This window comes from Rhinolophus sinicus, chromosome 4, assembly GCF_057876585.1.
Source record: "Rhinolophus sinicus isolate RSI-liver-muscle chromosome 4, RSI-T2T, whole genome shotgun sequence".
NCBI lineage: Eukaryota > Metazoa > Chordata > Mammalia > Chiroptera > Rhinolophidae > Rhinolophus > Rhinolophus sinicus.
In genome coordinates this window covers 33,927,991-33,954,278 of record NC_142504.1, presented here as the reverse complement: position 1 = coordinate 33,954,278, position 26,288 = coordinate 33,927,991, and the positions used below count along the sequence as shown (strand labels likewise).

Here is a 26,288-nt window from a genome sequence, read left to right as displayed (position 1 = left end):
TTGTGTTTTAGTCAGCTGTTTTTCATAGAATAAGAGGGTTGCATACCTATTCGGGGAGCCAAGGTTATCCATCTGTGTGATGACTAAGTAATTATGTCAAATTCAGGGGTGAATAATGACAAGTTCTCTTAGCTGCATACCAAAGCGACTTTCTCTAAACTGCTTTATCAATAATAAATGTGATATTCTGACTTCCTTCTGCCTGATTATGTTTAATGATAAAGAATTTGGGAGGGGAAGAAAGGGTGTTATTCTTTGACCACTTCTCAAATTGCACCATCCGATGCATTGGCTGAATACTTTGAAAAATAAATACGACTAGGGAATTAAGGCTCTGAGGTGGCAAGCATTCATGGTTTCTGGCCTTAGAGTTTTGACCTTGGTGTTTTGTAGCAGCCCAGATTGTGCAATTGCTTCTGTGGGGATGGCTTCTTCAGATGTCCATAATGGCCATAATAAACATTGCGTAATGGAATTGTGATCTTCCTTGGTCACCACAGTTTATGGTAGTTTACTCCTCAGGTGTTTGGTTGTTTTTCTGCAAGAGGGTAGTTTCAGTTTTATTTTTTATAGTGTTAAAATATACATAAAATTGACCATTTTAACCATTTTAAGTATAAGGTTGGTAGCATTAAATACATTCACATTGTTGTGTAACAAAAAGGCTGTTTTTTAAAAATGGCGAACTTATTAAATGAGGGCTGCTCTGATCTCCATGTGTGGATACCTACAGATTGACCATGAATGCTGCACTCAACTTGGACTGGCATTCTAGGAGAAACTGAGTCAGAGATGAGCTCTCCTGTTCCATTGGCCCAATTTAGTTCATGGGCCCAACTCTGAACCAATGACTGGCCAGGAGCCAGAATAATACTGTTGTTTAAGACAGTGCCACATGGCTCACTCTTGAGCCAAGGGTAGCACATACCTCTCCCAAATCACAGGGGAGATAGGTAGGTAGGTAGGTAGATAGATAGATAGATAGATAGATAGATAGATAGATAGATAGATAGAAAGATAGATATCGGGGAGCTAGAGCAACCCAAAGCTAGAACAGATGCTGGAGAATGTCCCCCATATATAGCCACTTCTTAGAGATAACCAGTGGTGAATATCATACACATACTTTTTTTTTTTTGACAAAATTGAGGTCTTACTATATAGCATTGTTGTCCAATACAGTACACGTGACTATTTAAATTTAAATTAAATTACAGTTTGGTTCCTCAGTCACAGTAGCCACATTTCACGTGCTCAGGAGCCACACACGGCTGGTGACTCCCTTATTGAATAGTGCAGAGAGCAAGCCTTTCCATCATCCCAGAATATACACCAGAGTTAATATGTGGTGATTTGAAATCAAATATTCGAGAAGCTTATCTCTCATGGCTGCAAAGTATCCCATAGAAGGATGTGCCAGCAATTATTTAACCATTCCCACGTGAACATTTTTAAGGCTGGTACATACAGCTAAATACATTCGGAAAATGTGCACAGGAAGTCTCCCCTCATCCACACAAGCACTGAGTCTCATTTAAAACCAAATATTGACAATTTGATAGGCAAAAATAGATCCCGACTCCGTTTTTGTAAATGTTAGTAAAGTTGAACAATGACCTATTGTAATTTGTTAAATGTCTGAAAGACACAGACATTCAGGGAGCCAACCACGGGACGTTTTTATACCGCGCAGCATCAACATGCTGTTTCCTGGACTGGGGGGACAAGGCCACTCAACAGAGGCTAAAGCAACGTGGGACCGGTCGCTCACGCGTTAGAGGTGGGCATCCCGGGGCACACAGGAGGAGGACTCGCAGAGCTGCAGGTATTGAGGGGGAAATGGGAGCAAGAGAACACCTGGGTTTCGTTTACAAGGTCGCCGAAGTCGCAGCACATCGCGTCACCTGGAGCTGTCCGCACGGCTGCGACTCGGGTCGCGGGTGGAGGGCGCAAGCCGCCGAGCATCCAGCGACTCCGGGGACGGCGGCCGCCTGCTGCCCGGCACTGACGCGCCCCGGGGCCCGCGGCGACAGTGGCGGGGCGCCCCGGCCGCGCCCCTGCGCGTTTATGAGCTGGCCTCGGGTCACACTAGAACACTTAGGGGGAGCCCGGGGCCTCCATTCAATTCCCCAGGAAGGACGCGCGACCAGGGCAGAGAGTGAGCGTCTGGGTCCTTGGCTTGCGCTTCGGAATCTTCCGGGGAAATTGGGGTTCTGATTTGATCCATCCGGGGTGGCCCCCGCCTTTGATTCTAACGAACAGCCGGGTCGGAGAGTCAGTGGCCCGGGCACTGGCCCCTACCACGCTGACCAACACGAGTTCGACCTCGAGGATAGTCGCGCTGCGAGGTCCTTCGACCGAGCCCTGTTTTCCGGACTGTGGGGTGAGCAGCAGGCGGTACAGGCCCGGTGAAAATGCCACTTAGTGACGTGAGGGACCCAGCTTGTCACTCTTCGACCAAACCGCCTCATGGAGTCCGACCTCTTTTTGCCTCGGTCCCCCCTCCCTCCCCCCCACAGGCCATTCTTCAGGCCCAGCCACGCTCCCAAACCACGAACCAAGCTGAAGGCAAACGAGCGGAGCCCAGGAATAACTAGCACACTCACGTGGAGAGGCGGCGATCGCGCCGCTGTTGAAAGGGAGTCCCCGAGACCACGAGGACTTGGAGATTTGGGGGCGGGCCTGCCTTTGCGATCACCGGGAAGCGTCCTGGGGAGTGAGTGTAGGCGGGAGAGGTGGCTGAGCTTTGGAAAGCTCCTGGGCGACTGTGACCTACCATCGCTCATCATCTAAACAGACGGTAGCTATCCGAAAACCAGGACATATTTGTAGAATATGATGTACTTGAAGAACCAGATGTAGGGCTTTTAGAAAAGACAGAAAGAAAACTTTAAAAGGCTTTTTCTTTCCTAAGGATCTTGGTTTACTAATATCGGTATCTAGAATATAACAAAACTAAATAAACCAATGAGTTTTATTTACCACGAGGGAAGTATTCTAAAATTGACACTTGAATTCATTCATATCTTTTGATGAACACTACCACATCTGTATTTCAAAGTGATGTTTAAAAGGCCCTTAGAGCGCTAGTTCAACCTCTAATGCGTTATTATCCTTGGACTCTCAAAGGCTTACCATTCATTTACAGGGGCTCTTGTCTACCCAGCAGGGAGGGCATTTCCACCCTAGCCTGTTCGCTGCCGTAGCCCTCTTGGTTATGAAGGTGGTTGGCTCACTTTTCCCAGCCCTTTTCCATAGCCTTGCAACTACTATCAAATTGTTTTAGTGTGTGGACCTCCTGAGGTCCTCCAGTTGTCACAAATGTGAACTTTTTCATGGCTGAATAATATTTGTATCACTTTCTTTTTAATCCATTCGTCCGTTGATGGACACTTAGGTTTCTTCTATCTTGGCTGTTATAAATAATGCTTCAGTGAACATAGGGTTGCATATATCTTTTTAAGATAGTATTTGCGTTTCCTTAGGATATATACCTAGAAGTGGAATAGCTGGATCACATAGTAGTTCTATTTGTAATTTTTTGAGGAACCTCCATACTGTTTTCCATAGTGGCTTTTCCAATTTACATTCCCACCGAAAGTGCATGAAGGTTTCCTTTTCTCTACATCACTTGTTCTCATCTTTTTTTATAATAGCCATTTTAACAGGTGTGAGGTGATACCTCATTGTGGTTTTGATTTGTATTTCCCTCATTAGTGACTAAAACTTTTCATGTTTCTGTTGTCCATCTCTATGTCTTCTTTGGAAAAATGTCTGTTTACATCCTCTGCCCATTTTTTAATCAGACTTTTTTCCTATTGAGTTGTATGAGTTCTTTATATATTTTGGACGTTAACTTCTTATCAGATTTGCAAATATTTTCTCCCATTCAGTAAGTTGCTGGGGTTATCTTTTCATTTTATTGGTTTCCTTTGCTGTGCTTTTGTTAGACATAGTCCCACTTATTTTTGCTTTTGGTGTCAAATCCAAAAAGTCACCAACATTGATGTCAAGGAGTTTACTCAATTTTCATTTAGGATTTTTAGGGTTTCAGGTCTTACCTTCATCTTTAATCCATTTGAGTTAGTTTTCGTGTGTGGTGTAAGTAGTGGTCCAGTTTCATTCTTTTGCATGTGGCTGTCGAGTTTTCCCAGCACCATTTATTGAAGACATAGCCCTTGCTCCACTGTATATTCTTGGCTCCTTTGTCATAATTTGATTGACTATGTATGTGCGGGTTTATTTCTGGGTGGTCTATGCTACTCCATCTATCTATGTTTCTATTTTGTGCCAGTGCCGTAGTATTGAAAACACAGATGATTTGTTGGTGTTCCAGAAATCTGTTTTTTGTTTTTTTAAATGAGGGCATTAAAAGCTGCTGCTTAGTACATTTACCTTCTTTACTCAGTATAACATAGAGATGAAAAAAGCTTCTCAATTTTAATACGGTAATTTATATTACCATTGATCTTTGGAATACAGGTAGTTTTCTTATCTTTTTCCCTCCTTTCTTTTGGGGAGTTTAAATGCTAAGTTTCTGACTTGTGATTTAAACTCCACATCAGATAGAAAACAGATTGGGATAATCTTTACCTAAAAGTTGTCTCAAATTTTATTTTATTTTTTTTCAAATTTTATTAACTTGAAAATAAGTTCTAAAAATATTTTTGTCATGGTTAACTCCTATAATAGTGTTTAATCTATCTTGGAAATTTTCTGTTTCCGTATCTTTCCTCATTTATACAATAATGTAAATATGAAATGATGTATTTTTATGACTGATTATGATTGGTTATGAGTAAGATAGAGGGGAAACTTTTATTAACTTTATTGCACTTAGTAAAATCCTGTTTTTAAATTGTTATACAACATAAAATAGTATGTGGTCTATGAACATCCATACATTTTAAAATAGTAAATAAGTTCAAGTAAAATTAATTAAAATCCAACTTTTAACTATATACAGTTAATTATTTGTGACATGGCTGAAATAAATACAAAATCCAGACTGGCTTTTCTTCCTCCTAGTGGTTATGTGTACAAAACTAAATTCAATATTGATTGAAAGCAAACAATCCAAAAAGGAAAAAAGGCACACATTTGACTTAGTAAAAACTATCTATTTTTCTCTGCAAATGACATCGTTTTAAGTTCATTCATTTTCACTGCTCTACTGGTATATATTCAGTAAATACAAACAAAAAGTATTATCAGCATTTGTAAAATATAACTGGGAAGGCATATTATTAAAGCATCATATAGCATATTCCAAAACTCAGCAAATGGTTCTCTAATTACTGTTTTGGGATACTTGTGTTATTTGCTCATATAATTCAGTTGGTGGCATAATTACACAACTATAACAAGTAAAGCTCTGGGGGGAGATTTGTTTAAAAACAATTGCCTTGGATATATATTATTTTTAACTACGATTTTTTTCCATTTTAGCTTTTTTCATTTTAACGGTAAATTTAGAAAATGATTATCTTTTTCCTTTGTTGAATTGCAGCACAGTTTACTCCCTAGTCAAGTGGGGAAACTGTACCAGTAAAGAACTGCAAATGAGGAAGTGGGGCAGCGGGCTCATTCTTGGACTGTCCTCAGTGTTGGATCATCAGGTCAAGGTGAGTAAACATTTTCCAGACTGCTTTACCAGATTAAAGCAATTTTCAGTACCACCCCAAATATATTCTCATATGTTGTCTCAGCACTGTGACATCATTAATTTTTACTAATGTACTTAGTTGGGTTTTATTATTTCATATAATTTTAACTAATTTAATACGGTTGTTTTGCATTTTTGTTAGGTAGGATTTATGTTTTCCCATTTTTTAAATGTTGTCTGCATTTCCAAACATATAACCTCTCGGTAATCTTCTCTGACCACTTACTGTTGGAATTTAGGTACTGATTTATATTTCTATTACATCTTTATAAATTTTTGGTAAATTTTCAACACTTTTACAGCAAGTTGTGATTCTTAAACTTACTTATAAAATTTATGTACAGTAAATTTACTTAACCACATAATTTTAATTTCAATAAGGCTCAGGTGGAGCACCATTAAAAATAAGCAGAAGTTAATGTGAAGAGTAGATGATGACATATAAAAATTATCTGCAATCTGTAGGATAACTTTAAATATGACTGTATATCTCTGAACTTACTTAGAACACATCAGTCTATTAGATTGGAAAGACTAGTTTCCGAGCTTGTTACACAGCAGATTAATCAAGTTAGCTCCTCATCTGTGATATCAGTACTCACCCAAGTTCCTTCATGATGCCCCTCTTATTCCCACATCCTCTCACCCGTATCCTTAACCTCTGATACCCGCTATTTGTTTTCTCACTTTATAGTTTTGCCTTTTCAAAATGCCATCTAAATGGAAGGGAATGTTACAGTATAATCTTTTGAGCCTGGCTTCTTTCAGTTAGCATAACACATGTGAAATTTATTCATATTGTTCCTCAATAATTTATTTTTTTGTTGCTCAGCAGTATTCCACTGTATGGATGTACCTGAGTGTGTTTATTCACTCACCTTTTGAAGGATTATTGTTCCTTTTATGATGTACAGTTTTGTGAGATTTAACAAATACACTATTTGTCAATCAAAATTAGGATACAGAACAGTTCACTCCCCCAAGTACTCCCCTAAATGAAACAAGCAGATATTTGGTGATCTACTTCCTATAATGTAAAGGCAACATACATGAATTAAGCTAACTCATAAAAATATAACATGTACTTAATATTTAGAGATTGTCATTTAATCTGTGTATCTATGTACATATGTGCTTGTATGCCAAGCAGTTTTGTATAATTTACTTAATTTTAATAATCCAAATTCAATACTGGGTATGGAATTATTTCAACAGAAAATAAATCAAAAACTAAGATTCGCAGGCTCTGCTACTTCCAGAGAGTGAATGAACTTGTCTAGAGTGAGTCTCTAAAATCCTCCTCCTTAAGGGGAACCTAGGTAGTTATGATGCAGGGCATTCAAGAATTATACTGTGAGAAATACTAGCTTATCCTAGATCCATTTCAACTAAGTCTTTAAAAAACATGCTAAAAAATTTTCATAGATAACAGAAAAATGTTTTAAATAACAGTGTTATTTATGGTTTAAGTAGAAAATACATTTCTTTATTCAAATCATGTTAACTTTCAAGTATATTTTGAAATGACACACAAAGTTATAGCAAAGCTATATGTATTTTAATTTCACATTCCACTCTAAATTCTTTACTATTTAACAAAAATAACTTTTTATAAAGCTTACTATTTTTCTAATATTATACAGACTATCAATCTACACTTTTTTTGTGTTTCTCTGAAAAATTAGAATAGCTTATGTGAAGATGTTATATAAAACTAATTGGTATATTACACACCAAACTTAAGTACAGATTCTGTACAATGTAATAGTAAACATATATATTACAAGAGATTTAAGTGCTTGTTAAATGTAATAGTTTAAGGAATCTTTCATGGAAAAAAATCTGTATCACAAAATGCGGTGGCTTAAGTATCAGCTGCTTTCTTCTCATGAATTTCTTTCAGTAGGCATTAACTGTCCATTTAGCTTCATTAACAGTTTTACCACTAGGCCAGCCTACAAAGTAAAACATGTTAACAATAAATATGAAACATGTTAGATGAGTAAATAACACACATGGCAGCAGGCAGTTCCCTAGCATTTGAAAAGGTACTTTTTCATCAGGAGGCAGCTTGTCAAGAATAAAGTATTTACTCAGGCTTTTGAAGGGATTTAAGAAACAACCTACTGGATACAACTAGAGGCTCAGATAGGATACCAGTCAAGAAGAGGGAAAGACGACCTAATAACTTGATAGAAGAGATAGGGAATACTGGCCAGAAATTTTTTTTTTTTTTTTTTTTTTTCCAAGTCAAGTTGTTGTTCTTTCAATCTCAGCTGTGGAGGGCGCAGCTCAGCTCCAGGTCCAGTTGCCGTTGCTAGTTGCAGGGAGCACAGCCCACCATCCCTTGCGGGAGTCAAACCGGCAACCTTGTGGTTGAGAGCCCGCGCTCCAACCAACAACTGAGCCATCCGGGAGGCAGCTCAGCTCAAGGTGCCGTGCTCAATCTTAGTTGCAGTGGGCAGAGCCCACCATCCCTTGCGGGACTCAAGGAACCGAACTGGCAACCTTTGGAGTCAGGAGCACGGAGCTCCAACCACCTGAGCCACCGGGCTGGCCCCCCAGAATTTTTTTAAATGGCAGAAAAAGTTTCATTGTTGTAAGACTGAAACAAATTATTCAGATAAGTTTCTGGCTTTGTTTGCTTAAGAAAGGCCTGCCGTTTTTCATTGGTTTAAAATATTTTAATTTCATATTAGCAGTTTTCCTTGAACTAAAATGGATGGTGATTTAAAAAAATAATTTTACTAATACGGTAGTTCATTATTAGAAGTCCAGAATAACTGATAAGTACTTACCTGTTTTGTATGTACTATAAAGCTCATCTTATTTTCCATACTATGGATCTGAAAACACGCATCAGCATCTCCCAGCTGCCACATAAAACAACCATACTTAAGACTGATGAGTAAAGCCTACAAAATAATTAGAAATTGTTGTATTGAAATATATATTAAAAATACCTATCTTCTCTTACTATCTATACTTATCTAGTCAGGTCTAATGGTAGAATAAAACCTATTCAAAGCACCGCAGTAACCCACACAGCCTGCAGTACAGAATTACATATACGGTAGACTCTCAGAAGACTGAGAACAATGAGATTCTTTGTATCAGATTGACAAAGATTTTTAAAAGATGCCCATTCTGAAGTGTGTGTATATACGTATAAACACACACACAAATATTATTCAGCCATGAGAAAGAAGGGAATCCTGCCATTTGTGACAACTTGGATGGAACTTGAGGGCATTATGCTAAATGAAATAAGTCAGAGAAGGACAGATACTACATATCACTTACATGTGGAATCTAAAAAAGCTGAACTCACAGAAGCAGGATGATTACCAGGGGCTGGTGGGTGGGGGAAATCTAAGGGATGTTGGTCAAAGAGTGAAAACTTGCAGTTATAAGATGAATGTGTTCTGGGGACCTAATGTACAGCATGGCGAGTATAGTTAACAATACTGTACTATACACTTGAAAGTTGCTGAGAGACCTAAAATGTTCTCACCACAGAAAAGAAATGGTAATTATGTGTTGATGGAGGTGTTAGCTAATGCTATGGTGGTATCATTTTGCAATTTATAAGTGCATCAAATCAATACATTGTATATGTTAAACTTATACAATGTTATATGTCAATATATCTGAGTTAAAACTGGAGGGGGGAAAAAGATTTTCATTAATCAGTTACTTTCAAGATACGTAATTAAATGTACTACAAGTTTTTACTTTCTGCATCTTAAAACAATTACTTTTACTTTATTAAGTACTTTTTGAATATTCACATAGTACGTAACATGTTGACTTAGGCAATTTTATTTCACTGAAAATAAGTATACTGATATATTTATTGTAAAAATAAACGTAATTTAAAAAATTAGTAATATACTATACCCTTCATAAATTTAACAGAGCTATTTGGAGCAACCTATTCCTACACTTTCCTAATATAATGGTATATTTAAGTAGGAAATTAATATATTCTTTTGAGTATTTTTAATGTCTTTCCTAGAAATAACTTGCATTTTCTTGCCCTAAAAATATATTCTTTGTATACACACACAAAGTGTTCATCCCATCTTTTAAAATATGTATGTTTAGAAATATGAGCTTTCTATGACTGAGTTCTCAACATTGATTGTAAATAATAAACTAAGAATATGCTAAAAAGATAATGGTTTAGGGCATTTTAAAATTGAGCTTCCGTAAATGAAACAGTATAATTAATTTACATGAATGTATATTATGTATAGTGGGAAACTAATAACATTCTTTTTTAAAAATAGCCATCTACATTTATATTGTAAAATATAACTTTATTGATAGGATATGCTAAAATATTTAGCTATTTACCAAGGTGCACACTGAAACATTGAGTCAAGATATCATATTACTTAAACTGCTTATCTTTGGATCAGTCATCTGAAATTTGTTTAATCAAGAGGCAGGAAATAGTCCATTTATATGGGCTCAAAACAGTTTAGTATAAAAATACTACATCTGTGGTATAGCAACTCAGTTATATGGAGGTCAAATTATCAATAAAAGTACTGAGACCATAAATTAAAAATAAGATTTTGTTGTTAAAAGACAACATACAGGAAAAAAAGGAATTCTGGAGAAATCCCCAATAATGGAAACAGCTGAATGGAGCTGATGAACCAAAGAGTCTACATTGTGGTTTTGATATCTGCTCCAGAAGGATAAGTAGCTCTCAGGAGGTAAAACCTACAAAGGGCAAGGTGCTGAGTGAGGGAAGTCAAAAAGCACAAGAGAAATGGCAGGGATAGTTGAGAGGAGAAAAGAGAAAACCACAGAAATCAGGAGTACCAAGCAGCTGACCAGGACAGAAAGGAGAAACTGATGTTGACAAGTGATCATGAGGAACAGCACTAAGTGGGTATTTAAATAAGCAGTTTTATTTCAGAAGAGCATTATGGTCAACATAAACTGACATCAGCGAAGGGTAATCTATTACCTGTGTGTGGCAGTGGTGCTGTTAAGGTTGAAGCTATATCCCCAAGTACAGTTCAGTTATGAAGACTGTAATGCTTCACTATAGTAAAACAATGAACCCCAACATAGTGTATTTCTCTATTCAATAGTGTCTATATTTTATGTAACTAGAACAGATAGGTCTCCGATGAGCACATGAAATTGGCTGAGCTATATTTTCTGACAGGCAATATTCATTATTTCAAAAAGAAACCAAACATAGATGATAGAAATAATTGGTATCTCTCTATATATACATATTATATATATATATATATACACCCTGTGTGTGTGTATGTGTGTATATATATACACATATATATGTATGTGTATATATATATACGTGTGTGTATATATATGTATATATATATATATATATATGTATACACATACACACACGGAGGGTATATGTAGTATACCAAGTAATTGGTGTACACACACGTACACACACACACACACACACACACACACACACAGGGTGCCAAAAAAATGTATACAGATTTTAAGAAAGGAAAAAACTGTATTAAAATTGTAATATTCAATATATACCAATAACAAAAGTCAATACAAGTCATGTTTGATTCTGCAATTACAAGAGGTGCTCAAAGTGGTTACCATCAGTGTAATTTTAATAGTTTTCTCCTTTCTAAAAATGTGTATACATTTTTTTTTTTGGCATCCTCTGTATATACAAGTAAAACCCACAGCAGTATTCTATGGCTTTGCCTGAGAATCTCTAAAGCTACTGCATCCCAAGTAGAGTTTTAAATGTAAATGAAGGTATTTTTGCAGACGAAGGTGTTTACTCTGTTTAAACAAGCTTGTCATTTCAACCCTAGCAGATTTTGGTGAATCTACGACAACTGAGGACAAGCTGATTGCTCCCACCTTTGATGATTAGAAAATGTAATCATCTTGTAGCTTTCATATGTGCTATAAATTTATCAGTGGCTTGCAGAGCACAAGATAATGATTATATGGACAGAAAACATCATTACCCTTGGGTTCAATCATGTTTTTATATACCCAAGAATAGCATTTCTATTTGTATTTCTAGAAATTGAAAATCTTATCCTGAAAAAACACCCTGTTAATTAAGAATATTGTTATCATCCTCTGCCTGATACTGCTGCTATCTCACTTAACTCCTAGACCAGAATATTATTCATAATATGAAATGTAAGATATTGCTGAACCATCATTTGAATCTGATATAAAACTTTTTATTTCTGCCTAAACTTGGAATGCTACCACAAATCAAACATAAAATACAGTTTAGAGAAACGGGTCTATCAGTGTTACACCCACAGCATCGCCATCCAGTTCAATGGAAAAGGATTTGTAGTTATTGGTACGAAATGGTCTGAAATAGTAGAGGAAAACTTTTCTGAAACGGTGAGGGGAACTTCTTCATTTTCTTTAACAAACTTAGTATGTACAATATACATAGAAAAGTGGTTACAAGCTAGTAAGAACCTACTTGTATTTTGTATAAGTGAAATAGTTTAAATAGAAAATAATATGCAAATCACCCAAAAGCAAGCTGACATCAGAGACTTCAAAAAATCAAGTTCCAGGTCAATTACTAAAGTTAGTCCCTCTTCAGCCCTATGTCATACATATTCTCTATCTTCATTCACAGGCATATCTATCACCATCAAATGACTAAACCAGGACCCTGCGTTATCATCATCAAATGACTAACCCAGGATTGGGGTACTTTCAGAAGTTATGTGATTACATAATAAAGTCTTATAGAAATGAAAATAAAAATTATGTTTATGATGAAATTTCCTAATCTAAAATGTCTTTTTTAAATGCATAAGCTTAGTTATTACTTTAACTGATTTGGAAAATGATTTATTCCTTACAAATCTAAATAAACAAAATAGATTTAATTTTTATTAGCTTCCTACACTAACTAGAAAGCTGTTCATCCTGTGAAATGTGTTAAATATACTAAAAATAATTGATAACCAACCCCATATTTTATATAACTTTAGAAAAAGAAGCACAATGCAGTCATAAGCTGTGACTCGACTGAAAAGCTGTGAAGTATTCCAGTGGGTATTCACAATCCCTTCCGCACTTCATCCTGCCTCCCAAAAAGGTTCTTATAACTAATTCTAATTTTCAAATTGAAGTTCTTGTATCAGATATTACATTTCCTTTTTAAATCTGTATTTTTTCATTTAAATCTAACTGATTTTTTAAATACATAATATAATCACAGTTGAAATTTTTTAAAAGTTGCAAATGGTATATAGTGAAAAGTATCCCTCCTACTCTTGTTCCGTTACCTGGTTCCCTTCTCTAAAGCCTTCAAGAGACTTTTTATGCAAACACAAGCAATATATATTTATGTAAATATAGTCTTCACTCCCCCCATTTTTTAAAAAATTGAGGTATGATTGACATATTACATTAGTTTTAGGTATACATGACTCAATATCTGTATATACTGCAAAATGATCACCACAATACGTCTATAATTAACATACAATCACCATACAATTATGAAATTTTTTTTCTTGTGATGAGGAATTTTAAGAGCTACTCTCAGCAACTTTCAAATATGCAATACACTATTATTAACTATAGTCACGCTGTACATTACATCTCAATGACTTATTTATTTTACAACTGGAAGTTTGTACCTTTTGACCCCCTTCACACATTTTGCCCAACCCTGGCAATCACCAATCTATTCTCTGTATCTATGAATTCAGGTGATTTTTTTCCCCCCAAAGAGTCCACATATAAATGAGATCATATGGCATTTGTCTTTCTCTGACTCTTTTCACTTAGCATAATACTCTCCAGATCCATCCATGCTGTCACAAATGGCAAGATTTTATTTTTCATGACTGAATAATATTCCAGTGTGTGTGTGTGTGTGTGTGTGTGTGTGTGTGTACCACATCTTTATCCATTCATCCATCAGTGGACACTTAGGTTGTTTCCATATCTTGGCTATTGTAAATAATGCTGCATTGAACAAAGTAGTGTATATATCTTTTTGAGTGGGTAACTGTCCACTTCCGCATTTTTAACAAAAGGCAGTGTATCACATTTGGTTAAGCACCTTGCTTTTTCACAAAATATATCTTGGAGCATTCTACATAAAAATATTCATTTTTTAAATATGGCTGCAAGTTATTAATCCCCTACTGATAATCATTTAATTCCCCCCAATCCTTTGCTATTATAAATATTGCAATGAATAGTCTTGTATATATGTCATTTCTAGATTTTTCCCGTAGGCTGGCACTGTTATTTTAGATATACAGAAGGTGCCCAAAAAATGTATACACATTTTAAGAAAGGAAAAAACTGAATTAAAATTGTAATAATATATACCAATAACAAAAGATGAATACAAGTCATCTGTATACATTTTTTTTGCACCCCTGGAATAAAGTGACTGGTCAAAAACAGCCAAAAAGCTGAAAATTTACCTTAGTTTCCATGTTGAGGAGATGAAGTCCTTTTATATTTACTCCTACATACACCAGGATGACCTTATGATTGCTGGGGCTTGCCTTTGTAAATATCTGTCCTGTGAAAAAAGCTGCTCCATATGTAGGAATTTCCCAACAATTCTGTAAGAACATGCGCTGAAGGTGATGCATTTCTTTACTAACACCCTCACTCGTACTAAGAGTCTAAAACCAAATAAAGTAAAATAAAGAGATGTGAAGAACATACCTTTGATAATCCAAATAGGTCAACTAAGCAGTTTCTAAAATCAAGGCTACCCCCAAAGAAGAATAAAATTGTGTGACATTATCCCAAGAGCAATTTTTCTTTCGAGATCTTATATTTTTAAAAAAAAGGAAGAAATATTAACGTCTAAAATACTGTTTTTGTCTCTTCTAATAGGTTTTTTAAGTGCCCCCACAGTATCCAGCACATAGAAGGTATACAGGAAAAGATTCTTCATTACTAATAATAAAAATATCTTGCTACTTTCAGTTTCAGGCATGTGAACCAGAAAACCCTTTTTAAATTTTAGGACTGTATATTTTATGTACCCATGTTTAAAATAACACTAACAAAATTTCAACAAGTCTATAAAATGTTCTGTTAAACAGCTTACCTTGTATTCATGAAGTATTCGGTTTGTCCAGTGAGGTGCCTTACTTTTCAATTTGGTAATAGGTACAATGGACTTTAGATTTTCTTCACTGTTAAGTAAATAAGCCAACATCTTTTACATAAATCATCTTTAGTAGCTAAAGTAATATAATCATTTAGACACAAATGGCAAGTAACTTGATTTTTTTAGCTAAAAAATACAACATTGTAAAACACCAGAGAATTCTAAAAATTTTAGGCAAAAGCCACAATCCTAACATTGCTCAATGTAGAGGAATATTTCTTCTTTCAATAACCACAAAAATTTTTGAAAATTGATTAACCACAATAAACTTTAGATGTGTTAAAACTGCAATGCTTTCTCTCAACATGAAACATGAAACTAGTTTTTGTGGTGGGATTCTTAAGCGCATCTGCTTTATAACATTCTTCTATTAGTTATTCAAGTCAGGTTTAAGTGAACTTATTTAAACATATAGTAAAGATAAATTTTAAAAGTATAAGGGTTATCAAACTATAGTCAAATATAAGAAAACTAACTTTGGAATATAACTTAAAGAATGCTTTACACCATACTTTTTTTTTTCTTTCCTCATTCCATGCCTTGTATTACAGTTGTTCCTTGATATCTGCGGAGAATTGGTTCCAGGACCCCGAGAATGTTCCAGTCCCTTAGTCAGCCCTCTGTGTGCATGGGTTTGATCTGTGGTTGGTTGAATCCATGGATGTGGAACCCACAAATACGGAGGGCCAATTGTACTTAACTCCAAACCAATGTATAAAACATAATATTTCTTAAAAACATAATATTTCTAAACTTTCTCAGTTAAATTGAATCTTGAATATAGTAGAAGACTACACATTTTATCAAATACTTACTTTAGGAAACCTTGCTTGTGTTTCTTACTCTCATAATTTCCATAAACTATTTGCAACAGTAGACTTGCCAATGTTATCAGTTTGGCATCAGGAGCTGTATAAAAGCCCTTCAATAAATTATATCTGGCTTCGTCAAAGAGAATAAGAATAGCTAGAGGATCTTCAATCTTAAAAGAAAAAGTATAATTTGATTATTAGGCTATGATTTCCTGTTACAAATGTACAACTTGTCACTTTCCAATATGGAAAAGCAAAAGCTACATATTTGTATATAAGTAAGCTGTTATTGCTTAAGAGTAGGGGTTGTCAAATTTTTTCTATTAAGAGCCAAAGAGTAATACTTTAAGCTTTGTGAACCACCATAGTCTCTTAAAACTACTCAACTGTGCTCTTGTAAGTGTAAAAGCAGGCACGGACAATACGTCAACAAATGGGTGTGGTGGTGTTCTAATAACACTTCATATATGAGTACTGAAATTTGAATTTCATAAAATTTTCTCGTAACATGAAATGTTCTTTTGAATTTTTTTCAACCATTAATAGCTTGTAAGCTATACAAAAATAGGCAGTAGGTCAGATATGGCAATAGGATATCATTTGCTAACCTCTGATTTACAGTCTAATAAATTTTCATCCATTTATGGATATGGATAATTTCTAGTACAAGTTTACTTAAATTCTTTATATTCCTCAAACATTTTTCTATTATCTATGCTTCATACAGTATAGTAATATATCTCAAAGATAAAAAGAAATGTTAATTCCCAGAGGGTGCATATAGTTTAAAAAAGTTTAAGACAAACATTTTTTACATGACTAAAAATGCTTTGCACTTTCAAATAACATTAGAGAACATATGATTTTTTTTTTTCAGGTTTTAAAAACCTAAAGGTTTCACTTTATCTGAAAGGATTAACAAAGATTGAAAAATGCTAGCCTACAGAATATAGTTCTATTTGGAAATAATCACCAATTATAGTTTCTGAATGAATTCTTAAAATATTTCCAAATATAACTCACAATGATCCAAATTCCTTACAGAAATATTATTTCTTTCATGCTGACTAAAATAATAAAATACTCCATATAATATAAAAAAACAATTTCATGGGAAAAAATGATGGAGTGGATTGTTCTGGATTATAAAAGACTAAAGAGACAATCAAATCTGAATATGGATCTAATATTAGATATTATGGAAATATTAATTTTATTACGTTGTAAATGGTACTGTAGTATGTAGGTTATGTCCTTGGTCAAGATGCATATTGAAATATGCAAGGAAGAAGTGCCATAATGTATGCAACTCACTTTAAATGGTTCACAAAAGAGGAAAGATGAAGCAAAATATTAAGAATTAGTGATTTAATGAATGTATATGGTGTGAATTTTATTACTTTTTCAATTTTCCGATGGGTTTTTAATGTCTCAAAATAAAATGTTATAAGATTGAAAGAAAACACATTTTTCTAATAAAAATTGACAATGAATTTGAAGAGTTTGAATAGAGAAGTTATCTTTGCTAATAGTATATTCAGTATTAGTCAACAATTGTTCTTTTTAAATGAAATCAGGCTGTCTTCATCCTCTTAGAAAAATGATGCTAATCAATAAATGCAACTCTTCTATTTTTCAGATGGTACAAACAGCAATGCCTTAATTATATAATGAGTGAAAGAACACAAATATTTTACCAGATGATCATATTTTGATTTACCTTAAGTATTCTAAGCCTTGCTTCCTTTTCACCTGAGCCCACTTTATATTATTTATAACATAATTATGCAATTTATCATCCAAGTATTATTATTATTTTTTTTTTTTCCTCCAGCAGCCAACTTTTAAAATATTACTTAGGTGGAGAAGGAAGACGGACTGAGTATACTTAGATTATTTGCAGATTTCATGGACCTAATACATTTTTTGAAACTGTGCTAAAATACGTATAACAAAAAATTTGCCATTTTAACCATTTTTAAGTATACAATTCAGTGGCATTAGTTATACTCATAATGTTGTGCAACCATAATCACTATTTCCACAACTTTTTCATCACCCAAACAAAATCTGTTACCATTAAGCAATAACTTCTCATTCTTCCCCTGCCACACACCTGTGGCAAACACTTATCTACTTTGTCTTTATGCATTTGCCTGTTCCAGATAGTTAGTATGAAGATATTTTATATTAAGTACAATCACACAATATTTATCCTTCTGTGTCTGGCTTATTTCACTTAGTACAATGTTTTCAAGGCTCATCTATGTTATGGCATGTATCGCAACTTCATTCATTTTTTATACCTGAATATTCCATTGTATGTATATTTTGTTTATCCATTTATCTGTTAATGGACACTTAGTTTGTTTCCACCTTTTTGGCTATTGTGAATAATGCTGCCATGAATATTGGCACACAGGTATCTGATTTCTTGTTTTCAATTCTTCGGGTATATACTTAGGAGTAGAATTGCTGGATCACATGGTAATTCTGTTTTCTTTTTGGAAGAACTACTAAATTCTTTTGCACAGCAGCTGCACCATTTTACACTCCTACTTGCAGAGTACAAGGGTTCCAATTTCTCTACATTCTCACCAATATTCATCATTTTCCTTTATAAAATTTTATTATCATAGCCATCCTAGGTTTGAACTGGTTTCTCATTTGTATATATCTTCACTGAAGAAATGTTATTCAAATCCTTTGTCCAATTTAACTGGGCTGTCTTTTTGTTTTTGAGTTGTAGCTCTTTATATATTCTGTATAGTAAACCTTTATGAGATATATCATTTGCAAATATTTTCTCCCATTCTCTGTCATCTTTTTACTTTCTTGATAATGTCCTTTGATTTTATGTTTTTAATTTTGATGAAGTCCAATTTATCTGTCTTTTATTATTCATGTTTTGGTGTCACATCTAAAAATCCATTGCCAAATTTAAGGTCATGAAGATTTACGCATATGTTGTTTCCTTCTAAAAGTTTTATGATTTTATAAGTTTTGAAATTGGGAAATGTGAATCGTCCAACTTTATTTTCTGTTTCAAGATTGTTTTGGCTATTCAAGATACTTTCTAATTCCACATGTATTTGAGGAGCACCATTTCCATAAAAAAAAAGGCTATGGGAATTTTGTTAAGGGACTGCACTGAATTGGTAGATCACTTTGCTAGCATCATCTTAACAATATTAAATCTTATCCTTGAACATAGGATGTCTTTGCAGTTACTTAAGTCTTCTTTAATTTCTTTCAGTAACGTTTTTGTAGTTTTTATTGTACAACTTTTACACCTCTTTTGTTAAACATATTCCTAGGTATTTTATTCTTTTAATGCTATTTTAATGGATTCCTTAATTTCCTTTTTTGGATTGTTTGTTGCTGGTGTATAGAAACAACTGATTTTCATATCCTACAACTTTGCTGAATCCATTTATTAGCTCTAATAGCTTTCTTGTGGATTTTTTGGGATTTCCAAAATAATAGGATTATGTTATTTGTGAACAGAGATAGCTTTACTTTTTTTTCCTTTCCCATTTGAATGACTTTTATTTCTCTTCCTTCCTCTCTTCCTCCCTCCTTCCTTTCCCCTTCCTTCCTTCTTTCCTTCCCTCCCTCCCTTCCTTTCCTTTCCCTTCCCTTCCTTTCTTTCCCCTTCCCTTCCCTTCCCTTCCTTATTTCCTTCTTTCCTTCCATTTGTCTAACTGCTCTGGCTAAAGCTTTCAGTAAGTACTATGTTAAACAGCAGTGGTGAAAACAGGCATCCTTGTCTTGTTCCTGACCCTAGGAGGAAATCTTTCAGTCTTTCACCATTGAGTATGTTAGCTGTGGGTTTTTCATAAACGCCATTTATCATACAGAGGAAGTCCCCATCTATTCCTAGTTTTCTGAGAGTTTCATCATTAAAGGGCATTGGATTTTTCTCAAATGCCTTTTCTGTGTCAATTGACATGATCATATGGGGTTTTTTTCCTTCATTCTATTTGTGATTCTAACACATTTTTGATGAATAATCAAGATCTTCATTTTTGGTAAATTTTATACAAATTTTTATACAATTCCCAGCATATCTGATTGACACAATTAAATCTATCTTTGGTTTTGATAATATTAGAGGGACAATCTGAGTACTCAGGTATAAAAAACATTTACCAAGTTTAGACATGTTCAATGAAATTTTCATGTGTTAGAATTTGCTTAACTTTGTTCATTATTTCCTTGAATAAAGAATCAGGAAATACATTGCATATTTTTTCTTCCACAGTTATGAAACTTGGAACTACCCCCACTACCCCAATTTTCATAGCTACCACTGTATTTAGACAATCATACCTAGTTTAACTTGTAATATCTCCCTTAGGTTTCTTCTTTGTCCATTCAACCTTCAGATGGCATTATCTCACTTCTCCTTTAATATTTACAGCAATTCAAATTCAAACGTACTTGTTTGGAACAGATCTTTTTATCAAATATAAATTGTATTCTCTTTTTTTTACTATCTATATAGTCTTCTGCTTGGGTTGAGAACAGCTACTTATTGTTTGTTGAGAATAATTTTTTATGTTCCCTTTGCAAAAAAAATCTTCTTCATCCAGAATGTTTTCTTCTTTTCTTCCCCCCACACCAAGGTAAACTTCTTTGAAATTTACACTCTGATTAGCCCTTTATTAAGTTTATCTTTGACACTGTACTTCCTTCTAACTATTCTAACTATTTATTTTCTATATAATCTGTCTTCCATCTGGTTGCTAATTCTCTTTAGGATAAATTCTCTTATTTCTTTTGTATTTTAAGACAGTGGAAGTAAAAACAGAAAACTATCCAGGGGCTTTGTAAGTTGGCTTTGACTCAAATTCTACCACTTACCACAGGGATGTGAGGATTAAGCAGAAAAACAGAGTAAACCCCACTGTACAGGAAGAGCACAATTTCTGCCTCTAGTGCCTACAATAGGAACTCAAAGAATTCTGTACATTTAAATGACTGTAAATAACATTTCCAAGCAAACCTTTTTTTCAACTTCCAAAGGGAGTCTCACGTCTCTTCTTAGGAAAAGCTGTGGTGTTTCCCTTTGGGGATCCAAATTTGTCAATTCAGCAAGTATTTCTGGCCAGTCCCGAACATGTTGCAAGGGTTTATGATAAGGTTTGAGCTGAAGGCCTGAAAAACATCTTTCTTTTTATAAATGATAATGCAAAAATAAATCAATTGTATCAATGCATAGAAACTCTGTATTAAACTCTCTGCATTTAAGTACTGAATACACACAAACTAAAGGAAAAAATTTAAATAAACATTGACTTTAATCAATGTTACTACCCAATTTGAAGTTAAATGCTTTTGTATTTAAGAATAAGAATTATGAGAATAATTCTTAAAACAAACAAAATTTATTAAATTTATTTAAGACCCTTAATTCCATGATAGCCTATTTAATTATGACAAATGATCACAATTTGGTTTTAAAAATACAATTAAACCATTAGATAACCAATCACGACAATCTCAATTAAATTCCTTATATATCTACAATACTTTGAGAGAAATCTACAGTGACATTAGGTTTATTTTAAATAAAAAGATCTGATAGAAAAGTAAAGAAAAATACTTTTGTATTATTTTGAGCTCTGAAAATAAATGCAAGTTGGATGAGCACCACATTTAATGGCATTCAAATCAAATTCCATTGCCAGAGAAGAAATATTTTGTTTTTTACCACTTAAAATATTGTTTGGATGAAAGGGGAGGGAGGGAAGGAGAGAGGGATGAAAGGTGAGGGAGGGCCCAGAGGCTTTACCGGCTTCAAAAGTTTGAGCACTAACAATTTATATAAAAGAGAAGAACACTGTATCATTACAAAATTCAAAAGTCAATAATAAGTTGATGCTATACTTAAATTTACCAACCCACTCTCAAAAAGGAATGAGGTTCACACAACAAAATAACAACTTTCTTACTGAGGTTTTCTGAACAGATCCAAATAGTGAAATATTGTTGTGTTTCTTGAGAGAGACGCATTCCTTCCATTATCTGCTGCACTGTGGTATTATTTCCATGCTTCAGTTCAACAGAACGGTATGATCCATCCATTCTGTATATTCGAACTTTTTCATACTAGTACAAAGAATGATGATAAATTATGCAACCTGGTTAGAAATTATACATCCCAATCCAACAAAATGCTTTAATTTCAACTACATCTGCTTTACTACAGATTTCTTACCAGGAAAATACCAAAAACACTGCTTCAAGTGCAAATCTGCTGGCATTATTTTTTAAAATTTTACCTCTATTATTTATATTTTCTAATATGTTTTCCTCTGGATAGTTCATGGTCAAATAAGTTTTAGAAACTAAGGCAAATGGCTTTTTTAAAAATTCAACTTCAAAATCTTCTGAGAGGATATTTTAAAGCCATAATGTACAAGGTAAATATCACATGCGGGATACAGATTTGTTAACTAAATCTGGTGTTAGTCAAGTATCTCATGAGTCTAGTGGGCACAAATTATACTGTAGAAATGTATACGAACAATAATTTGTCCTAAGAGGAATCTGTGATAGAAAACTTTGCAGGTAAAAATTAGGGAATGATGGACCTTGAAGCAGTTTCTTTCCTCTAGTTCAGAAAATCCCAGAAAGAAATGATAGTCTCAATACATTTTTATTGTTATGGGAAGTGATGCCTCCAAACAACTTCTAGGACAGTTCATTTTAGACAAAAGTACCTAATTACTCTTATCTTACACATTCTAATATAAAAATTATGCCAAGAAAAAAAAACAGTGTTTTAACTATACAATTAGAAAATAAATTGCAAAGAAGTGTAACATAAGGGTGTCTACCCCCCTTATCTATTTTCTTGCCTTTGCCTTGTACTTATGGACTAACGTTTGGACAAAATATGTATAACTGTGGCTGTGAGTAATTATCCTTAAAGGGAGAGACCCTATATTCTTTATCCCTACCACTTTCAGCATTTTATGATGTTAAATTCACACAAATACTGAACAAAGACTTACTGTCTAGTTGATGGGACTGTCTGGAAAGGTTCGGCCATATGAATTATATTGGTTGGTATCAAACTTTTATCCTCTATCTGTTGGTATAAAGCCTTTTATATAGTTTGCAAGTTTTCAGTTTTTAAATTGATGATAGTTTTATCGTCACTGTAACTTTTAGGCATAAGTGAGTTTTTTTCTAATTGTTAATTCTTCTCTACATTAATGTCACTGCTAATTATTTTGGACATAATTAAATGGAAAGGTCAGGTTGAATTGACAGAACAAAAGAGCTAGGAACTCTCCTATTTTAACCCATTCACTTTCTTGAGGAGGAAAATGAATCTGTAATAGGTAAGTAATTTGCTGAAACTAAATTAATGAATGATGTGTAATGTCAGTTTTTATAAATATAAAATACTGCTGAGAAGGCCTAAGTAGAGAGAGATGCTTCAATGAACAGATTACAATTTGTAATTAACACTTCAAGCATAGAGATTATACAGGAGATTAGATTTTAAGTGATTAACAGATTTATTTATTTATGCAAGTTTCATTTTGTTATGCAAAAGTAAATGTCTGAGTGTTAGGGATGGTAACAAATTTAATATCTATGACGTCTAATCATGAGGTTTTATAAAAGTGGTAAAGACGCAATCTAGCCATTTATCCTTCTACCCTTGCCACAGATCCTCAAATTACTTATTAAGTATGATTTTGGCTTTCTTAAGGTAATTCTTACTGGTTTGTTAACGGCTTCCTTTAACAATTTTGAAGTTTCTTCCCAATTATTTTGTTTGTTTTCTTCACAAATATTTAAAGGGGATCTTCCTTGCTGGTCTGTTATGTGCTGGAAATGTGGGAAAAAGAAAAGGAGAAAGAAAAAAGGCATTAGAAATATATAGTATTCTAAGGGAAAATATTCAATCAATCAAAGTTTCATGAAAAACAGACTCTTCTCGAGTATTAAGCAAATACTAACCATACTCAGTAGATGCTATACTTCAACACGAATTGCCAAAGATAAATGAAAGACTCAAAGCACTAATCAATGTGATTTTTTGTTTTAAGTCTGATTATAGATACAACAAGGTTTTGTTAAAACTATTATTTTTCCCTTCACACAAATATTTGTTAATACAATTTCTAGAAAGTGGGTAGAAAATCTTTTTCACTCTTAAAGATATTTTTGAGGAAATACAATATAAAATAAGAGGTTAAATTTTGTATACATTCTGGAGATGGATAGTGGTGATGATTGCACAGTAATGTGAATGTACTTAATGTCACCGAACTGTGCTCCTAAAAATGACTTGAATGGTAAATTTTATGTAAGGCATATTTTCTCACAATAAAAGATATTTATTTACAAAAGCAAAGTTTATACATAATAGGTATTCTATATAGTAAGTGAAATTCATTTTTATTTTTCAGCTGATCTCTCAAGTATACAATGGAACATTTTTTGTGTTCATTATTTGTTATTTACTGCTTGAACATTAAAACAACAACAAACCTGGAAAATAACTTACTCTGTCAACTTCTGGATGGTTTAAGAGAATCTGTACTATTTCAGCATGTCCTCCTCCAGCAGCAAAATGAAGAGGAGAGCTAAGCTGTCCATTTAAAAGGTTTGGATTGCACTTTCCTTTCTCTAACAATATGCGAGTGGCCTCAACTTTTCCATACCTACAAAAAAAAAAAAAAAACCACCTAAAGTCATCTGAAATGTTTTAAAACTCCAAATTTCAGATAACATCTCAAAGAAGTCTAAGATTTTTCTAGGCAGAGAACAAGGAATTAAGACACTGACATACCCGTAAATGTTTTCAGTGCCTAGTGATTTCTTATGGATTATTCTGGTTCAATTCAAATGTGTTTATTTCTGATCAACTGGGAGAAAATATAACCTCAAACACAAGATAGAGCATATGATAGAGAACTACTGCACGAAAAGTACAAAAATTATAAATTAGGGAGATAAAATTTTTAGTCAAAAATATGTTCAGAAAGTAACTCATAAACTTAATGCTTTTCACAAAGCCCTGACTGTGCTTTACAAAATAGGTCCAAAGACATAATTCTATATGTAGCTGTTGTATTAGATAATGTGTGAGACATAAATATATGTAAAATACATGGCTTCTGCTCTGATAAAGGTACAATGTTATCAGAGAGATAAAACAAAAACATGGGATAGTTACATAAAATTTAAGTAAAAGTTTAGGATAACAACAAAATAAGGCACTATATACTTATCAAATCAAGATAGTATGAAATTAATGCTTTTAAAAAATGTTGGAAAAGGAAGATTTTGAGATAATTCTGTAAAGTGTTGTAATAAAAGAACAATTTGAACTGGATTTAAAATAGGAAGGAACTGAAGAGATGTTGAAGAGAGGTAAAATATTTTAGGTAAGGGGAAAAGGAGTAAGCAAAGCAAGGACCCAGAAGATTGGAAACAAAGCAGGTGCCAAACATAGGCCACCATCTGGTTACAGCCAAATCACTTATGGAAGGCTGCAATCTGAAGCAATGGTGGAAAATTCATTGGTTGGAAATACATGGGTGGGAGGGGGAAGAAGAAGGAAAGTTTGCTTTAAGATATGGTACATTTGAGGGGAAAATAGCACATCTTAGAACTGATCTGATTTGCCCTCAACTTTCCTTTCTTCCCCTTCACATACCCTCTGGTTTTCCTATGCCCCGAACCTGCCACTTGTGTACTACCTCTTCTTATTCATGTTACTTTTTGCTCATGTTGCTTGCTATTTCTGAGCTGTCCTTTTCCCCCTCCTCATTTTGTTCAGGTTAACTTCTATTACTTCTCTGAAACAGTTTAAAATCTACCTACTCCATATTACTACTACATTTTAGCATTTTATTTTTGCTTCTTTTATGGGACTTATCTCATTTTGCCTACTTTCACCCTGGTTTATATACATTTCTTCTCTGTCAGTCTGGAAATTCCTTGAGGGTAGGGACTATATCTTTGCATTCTCCAAACTGCTTTATGCACCAAAAAATGACTAGACTGTTCAGTAAGCAATTGAAAATGCAGGCTTGGTACTCAGGAGGAAGGCAAAGGCTCAGGAGTCTTATCTGAGAATACACAAATTCATCTAAACAAAAAGAATAAGTGTTAAGGCTGGGAGAATGAATGAAGTCTTTCTGAGAGAAAATTTAGAGAAAGATGATCATCTTAGAACAATGAAATACATCTTGAAAAATACTCTTTCAGAAAAAATACTAAGGGAGCAATTCAAGAAGTAAAAGTAATTAATATAAACATACATTTTGTATGATGCTTTAAAATTTTCTAGGTACTTTCCTATATAGTTACTTAATCTTCACAGCAACTTATGAAGCAAAGGTATTTTTATTGCACAGATCGGAAATATGAATCTTGAACCAGTTAACTTGCCCAGATTCTCATGGTTACCAGCCAGAGTTAAAATTCAGTTTTCTGAATCTTAGTATAGAACTTCCCATACTATCACACAGAAAGGTTATAGTATGGCCTCCAGAATGGAAGCCAGTATTTCAATGGTAATAATGATACAGTAATAATAATATCTTGCATTTGTGCTGATCATATAGCTACCTTATGCCCTTTCAATCCGATTTATTCTTCAAATGAAGGAGTG

The 26,288-nt window shown here is 34.0% G+C and overlaps 1 protein-coding gene and 1 long non-coding RNA gene across 8 annotated transcripts in view; one reads left to right on the top strand and one right to left on the bottom strand.

Moving 5' to 3' along the window:
• Nucleotides 1-1,344: 1,344 nt before the first annotated feature.
• LOC141573198 (uncharacterized) lies at nucleotides 1,345-24,209 on the top strand. Its single transcript, XR_012498875.2, has 3 exons — nucleotides 1,345-1,825; nucleotides 5,510-5,624; nucleotides 24,076-24,209. It is a non-coding gene; the product is annotated as an uncharacterized LOC141573198 (long non-coding RNA).
• KRIT1 (KRIT1 ankyrin repeat containing) overlaps nucleotides 7,123-26,288 on the bottom strand; it is a 35,534-nt gene continuing 16,368 nt past the window's right edge. For 4 of the 7 annotated variants that reach the window (XM_074340722.2, XM_074340723.2, XM_074340724.2 and 1 more), the window contains exons 9-17: nucleotides 24,174-24,330; nucleotides 23,384-23,491; nucleotides 21,598-21,754; nucleotides 20,649-20,815; nucleotides 15,644-15,810; nucleotides 14,766-14,853; nucleotides 14,125-14,331; nucleotides 8,464-8,580; nucleotides 7,123-7,620 (exon numbers count right to left, since the gene is read on the bottom strand). In XM_074340722.2, the coding sequence (XP_074196823.1) occupies nucleotides 7,552-7,620; nucleotides 8,464-8,580; nucleotides 14,125-14,331; nucleotides 14,766-14,853; nucleotides 15,644-15,810; nucleotides 20,649-20,815; nucleotides 21,598-21,754; nucleotides 23,384-23,491; nucleotides 24,174-24,330 (1,237 nt within the window). In that variant the 3' untranslated portion in view covers nucleotides 7,123-7,551. The remainder of the gene's footprint in view (nucleotides 7,621-8,463; nucleotides 8,581-14,124; nucleotides 14,332-14,765; nucleotides 14,854-15,643; nucleotides 15,811-20,648; nucleotides 20,816-21,597; nucleotides 21,755-23,383; nucleotides 23,492-24,173; nucleotides 24,331-26,288) is intronic. The other 3 variants (XM_019716770.3, XM_019716749.3, XM_019716741.3) reach the window with 1 other exon arrangement.